This window comes from Triticum dicoccoides, chromosome 1B (assembly GCF_002162155.2).
Source record: "Triticum dicoccoides isolate Atlit2015 ecotype Zavitan chromosome 1B, WEW_v2.0, whole genome shotgun sequence".
Classification (NCBI taxonomy): Eukaryota; Viridiplantae; Streptophyta; class Magnoliopsida; order Poales; family Poaceae; genus Triticum; species Triticum dicoccoides.
This window is the reverse complement of record NC_041381.1, coordinates 461931125-461937084: the sequence shown is the minus strand read 5'-3', so window position 1 is coordinate 461937084 and position 5960 is coordinate 461931125. Positions and strand designations below refer to the sequence as shown.

General features: G+C 49.6%; 1 protein-coding gene across 1 annotated transcript in view; it reads right to left on the bottom strand.

Annotated features, from left to right (window-relative positions):
• Positions 1 to 5960, bottom strand: part of LOC119341397 (alpha-glucosidase 2-like) — a 24853-nt gene that overhangs the window by 5536 nt on the left and 13357 nt on the right. Inside the window, exons 12-16 of the mRNA XM_037613274.1 lie at positions 4541 to 4708; positions 2601 to 2721; positions 2252 to 2321; positions 1891 to 1978; positions 1683 to 1803 (exon numbers count right to left, since the gene is read on the bottom strand). Of these exons, the coding sequence (XP_037469171.1) occupies positions 1683 to 1803; positions 1891 to 1978; positions 2252 to 2321; positions 2601 to 2721; positions 4541 to 4708 (568 nt within the window). The remainder of the gene's footprint in view (positions 1 to 1682; positions 1804 to 1890; positions 1979 to 2251; positions 2322 to 2600; positions 2722 to 4540; positions 4709 to 5960) is intronic.

Sequence of the window (5960 nt, the reverse complement as noted above, 5' to 3'; positions counted from 1 at the left end):
ACAAAAAGGACCGTCCACAAAAAGGACTAACCGGTGAGGAGATGGGCCAAGAGGGGTGTCTATGTCCCTTGGTCGTCTGGACGATGAGGGGTGTAGCGGTGGAGGGCTCTGGCTCATTCTCTGTCACAGGCAGTGGCGATGCCCAGATCAGGATCTAGTGTCTTTTGTTCATTGCGGCGGTCCTGGGTGCATTGTAGTGCGGCAGCCTCGCCGGCTTGCTCCGCCTCGAAGTGCTCGCGGGCCTCCCGGTCTTCCCGCATCTCCCGTCCCGTGCGGTGGGCACCTGGGGGTCAACCGGCTCCAATCGCGGCAGGCCATGGGGGAAGTTGTGCCAGGCGTTGGTGCCGTGGAGGCGGACCAACATGATGTTATAATCGCGCGGTACTTGCACCGTGGAGTGGAAGGAGCCAATCCAAATCCGCTTGTGGGTATCGCGGTCGATGATCTCCGCAACCCACGTCCCCCACCGGCGTTGCCGCACGCCGATGTATGTTGGCTCCGGCGGCGGCAGCAGGTCAAGGATGCGGGATGCATGCAAGCGCCGTCGCAGCAACGCTCGTGCCGGTGTGGATCCATGTTGGGGATGGGCAGCATGGAGCGGCGGCGGTTGGATCCAGACATTATCGGCGGCGGCTGCATCCAATCATTATTGGCGGCGGAGCGGATGCGGACGAGTGTAGGTGCACGCCGGCGTGGATTGGGTGGCGGGGGTGGTGGGAGGTGAGGCGAAATGGGATGGGGAATTTTTACTCCGCGGCCGGCTGGTCGAGTATATTTAAGAGTCGTGGCCGCCGCGGAGTAATTTTTTTACTCCACTAACGGTTTCTGTGGACCTCCGTTTTTCAGTTGGATGTTGTGCTTCGGTTGTGGTTTGCTTTATATATAAAGTGGGGCCTGAAGCCTTTTTGGGTAATGGTTTTAGGGGTTCAGTTAGTTCCGGTTAGCGGAGGAAAACCAGATTTTTCTTCCTCTAACACTTTATTGGGGATCGGTTTGAGATGCCCTAAGGCAATAGGGCTAAGGCACCTTTGATGTCAGAGATCCATCGGCGGTCCACCAAGGCATCCTGGACGGTCCCCACTTCCGGATGCCACCAGAGACTAGAAGGAATAACTCAGGCGCAATCTCCGAAATAGCACGACCATCAAGGCAGTGATCCTCCCAGAATAAGGCTGAGGCTCCACACCAACCACCATCCTGGTGGATGCAGCAAACACCGCGTGCTCTTCCCAAGAGAATTGCATGTCGAGGCCCCTCCAAGGACGGATGAGGTCAGTGCGCATCCTCCACAACCAACGAACCCTGAGACTGATCGCCATCCTACCTAGATCCAGAACACCCAAACACCCAAGCCTTAGGGGTCGACACACCATGACCCAATTGACGTGGCAGTGGCCACCCGCTGCAGCCCTCCTGCCCACCCAAAGAAAGCCCCGAAGGATCTTGTCAATCTTCTCCTGAGCCTTCTTGTTGAGCCCTAGAACCACCAGCTGACGGAGAGGCATAGTGACAAGGACAGACTTAACCAAAGTAAATCCACTAGCTATGTAAGACTAAGTGGGAACATGCCCCACTTAGATTTTCCCTTGAACATAACCGATCACCGATGCGCAACAAACCACAAACATAAATCATCCATACAAACGTTAAAAGGAACAAAATGCATGAGGTGTAGTGCATACCATTTTCATCCAGTGAAACAATTAGTGTTAAATCATCCTCTAAACTTGCCTCACCAACATGCTTAATAGGAAGGCCTACAGGAAGTATGGCTCCACCTTGTAAATACATCACCGGCAGATCCTGTATAATCATTCAATTGTAAATAAAATCAGTTCAGCTCCAGACTAGCACTCAGACAGCACAATGGAAGTTTACCAACCAACTTACAGGGTGTGAATCTCCAAAATCAAAACGTGACCAAACACCCTTCGGCAACTTATGTGCACATTCATGAGCACCTTTATCAGGTGAAGTGCTGCCAAAATACCAGAGCAACTGAAGTCACACCAAAGCATAGACGAAAAATACAAATTATTTCATTACTTGGCTATTATTTCACTATACATAATAACACATGACAGAACATTAAGTATTTTATAGCCGACGATGCAAAATCAGATTGCAGACAAGCCCACTGGCACAATAACATTCAAGCAGATATACAGAAGAAAATCAGGAGTACATATCTGGTCTTCGAAGAGAAGAAAGCAAGAAGTTTGTTGTAAGCACATCGACGTGAAATCATTACCTTGCACAGATTAAAAGTGGTCCCAGGAGAAAGGAAGTCTCTATTTTCCTCAATTCTGGGTCTTGTGAGTCTACAAGGAAAACAAGGGATATGATTTAGTATCACAAAATAAATCTATCCTAACAAGACTATTTTCTATCAGCCCACCAAAGCAATGAAGAAGACAATGGGCAGATTTGTTTAGATATGTAATTTTGCATCAGAATTTCAATAGCTGGCATTGGTTAGAATCAGAAAAGATTTCTCCAAACAAACATATTCTGCAGTTCAGCAACCAAAGGCTGTGACTTAGAATATGGGTATCCGCTACTTAGATACATTAGTGGGACAGTGAGACAGCAATTATTACCAGCAAAGAAAAGTGGAGCAGCAACTGGAGCACCCTTCTTATGTGAAAGGTAAAATAGAGTGTAGATATGTGGCAGTAGGCGATACCGTCTTAGCAGCGCAAGACGACAAACTTCCTCGCACTGAAATATATATGAGCTGTTAGAAATTAGCAGTGCCAGAAATCGAAGGGGCTTGACTTTAAATTAGCTAAAATCAACGTGACAACCAAAAGAAGGTAACTTCCATGTCAACTTCAGTTCAGGTTCTCAGACGCTGACACACAAGACCTGTTCAACTTCAAACAATAGCACAGTGGAGAAGAGTATTGCTCTGACACTCCAATACACAACCCTCTGAAGTTGCAAACTGGAAAGCTAAATTCTTGAAGGATCTTCAGCTGATCTTTTATCATACCAAGGTCGGAGTTTGCGAGTTCGAAAGCTAAATTCTTGAAGGATACTCATCAGCTGATCTCTCATCATATCAAGGCTCCAAATAGACAAGATTTCTCCGGTTGATGTAACTCACTCTAGTGCCAAGTGTGTTGGCTTGGGCGTTTACTCTCTTTTAGTCTTTCAGCTTAACCCTTCAGTAAGATTTTATAATGATGTGATACAGTTAGTACTTGCAAAGTGAAGCTAGTGTGGGTGTGTAGGGGGCCTTATGCAAAGGTCGCCGTATACGGACAAAGTTGACACATCAATTTTTCTTTAAATAGGTTCAGTTACCTCGTGGGGCACGACGTACTCCCGCATTAGGAGATGCAACGATAGAAGTGCTTAGCTCGTCGGAAGTCCGTAGACGAAGCCATTTCCGAAGCTCAACTTCTCTTGACGATCCGAGACTTAAAAAGGTCCCTCGGATCCCGATACCCAGCTCCAAGCCTTACAAGGTCCCCTTGGAGAGGGGTGCCTCTCCCTTGTTGATTTATGTGAGAGTGGATGAGAGTACATGCTCATGGGGGCTATTTATAGCCTAGGGATCATTGACAAATGACAAGGCTACCCTTTAGGTGGTACTTAGGAGGTGTAAGCTAGGTAATTTATTGTCCACTAGTCCTTGGAGTTGAGATCTAGATGGCTCGAAACTGTACCAGATTGGTTCAAGCGTAGTTAAGATCTACAGTATATGGTTTCAGAGTTAAAGGTAAAGCTGTGGACTTTCTGCCGGAGTTCTTTAGGGCCAAATGTGAACTGTCCAAACATATTATTACTTTTATGGAACAAGCCTAAACAGATTAAAATGACCACATATGATCTATATGTAACCATTATTGGAAAAAAAATGAGAAGCGTCCAAACATATTATTACTTCCATGGAACAAGCCCAAAAAGAGTAAAATGATCACATATGATTTATATGTTAACTATTATTGGAAAAAATTTAAACTGCCCAAACATATATTACTCCAATGGAACAAGCCCAAAAAGATTAAAATAATCACACATGATTATTTTTAACTATTATTAAAAAAAATGAAAAACTGTCCAAACATATTATTACTTCCATGGAACAAGCCCAAAAAGATCAAAATGATCACAAGGTTAGCGACCCATGATTGTATGCAACATATACAATGAGAAAAAGTCCCTAGACAGTAACCCCTTTTATGAAGAAAAAGTTGGCCCCATAATGTATATCAATTATCGAATCAAAAACTTAAGGTCATGGGTGGCTAATTGACTGACCCAACAAAATGGATTGCTGAAGGAAATGTATAATACCTCAATATCAAGATAACTCACTTATAGATCTGGCATGTTTTTCTAACAGGGCTGGCATGTCAACTAAGCAAAAAGATATTAATAGAAAAATACCTTTGCTAGCAATTCATACATCATGGCAAGTAAAATGCAGAAAAGCATCATGCAAAGAGATCTAGGCTTCTTTATGTGCATTGGTGGGGGCCGCAGGCATGAAAACAGTACCTCTCGCAAAAAAGAAAAAGAAAAATAGTACCTCTTCACCGAAGGACCATGGCTCATGGTCAATGCTTCCAGTTTCAGAATGACCACGTGAAAATGGAAACAATGCACCAACTCCCATCCATCTCCCAAAAAGTTTTGGAGTGGCATTTCCAGCAAACCCACCAATATCAGGACCTGACAGTGGCTGACCACTAAGACCCTGACAAGATAACCACATAGTTAGATTCCTAGAAATGTATGCTAATCCTTTTCGAAGAAGAAATGTATGCTAATGTCTCCTCAAAATCACACCAGTAATAGTAAGTTTGACACTGTGATAGTTTTTCATGTCAAAATATACTAAAAATGCTGCAATTACTTATGTAACAGATTACGAATGACATGCTAAGAAACAGACTTGTCATAAAAATAGAATTACAATTTACTGCAGAACCAACTTTTTAAACGACACGAAAGAATACAATTGAGATGGAGTCGCCCGCTCGCTCTGGCGACTGCCCTAGCGCCCCGCCCCCGCCCGTGGCGGCCGCCGCCTCCACTGTCTCCCCCGGCTGCTGCGTCGCCTCGCCCTCAGCGGCCCCGGCCCCCTCGCCGGCACCGGCTGCCTCAGCCGTCTTCCCGCCCCCCGCGTCCGCCCCCGCCCCCGCTTCCCGGCTCCGCTGGGCGGACCTCGCCGACGAGGAACCCCTCCCCTCCCCCGCTGGCCCCTCCTCTCCTCCCGTTGTCGCTCCCCGCCGCACCGCGCAGCCCAGCCGGGCCGGTGGCTCAGCCCCTCAAGCGCGGGGTTCTGCCACTGGCTCGCGGCCGCTGCGGTTGCCGGCGCTGCCCTCGAGCTCGCCTTGGGCTGGTGGGAGCCAAGGCACGGTCTTGCGAAGCAGGGCTGCTCGTCGCCGGCGGTTGAGGACTAGGGGAGTGGCTGGCCGCTCCGATAGGGGCGCCGCTAGCTCCTCTTGGTGCCGCCCGACGGCCGGGACTCGTCCGGTGGCACCTCCGACGCCGCCCGCGGCTCGCAGCGGCCCCGCTCCCTCGCCTCCGGTGTTGCGGTCGTTGCCATTCCGGCCATTCATCGCTGCTTTTGGCTCCTCGTCGCTTCGTTTCCGGTCGCCTCGCCCTAAACTCTGCCCTGTCCCTGTCCGCACCGTTGCCTCGCCGGCGGCGACGGCGGCGCCCTGCGCCTCGGGGGAAACCCTACGTGGTTCGGGGCCGCCCTGTCTGCTGGGCCAGGCCTCTCCCGCGCCTGGCGTATTGGGCCCCGGTCCGGCCCATCTGCTGCGCCTCCCCGCTGGGCCGCCCTCGCCTCGGTTGGGCCGGCCCGCGGGATCTGGGCGGCTTATTTGCCCTAGGCCCAAGACGCCGGTCGATTCGATATGGCTACCCCGTGGCCTCCCGTTGCCCCCTTTCCCTCCCCCGCCGCCACCTCCCTCACCCCGGGCTCCTCTGACCCCCTGGTC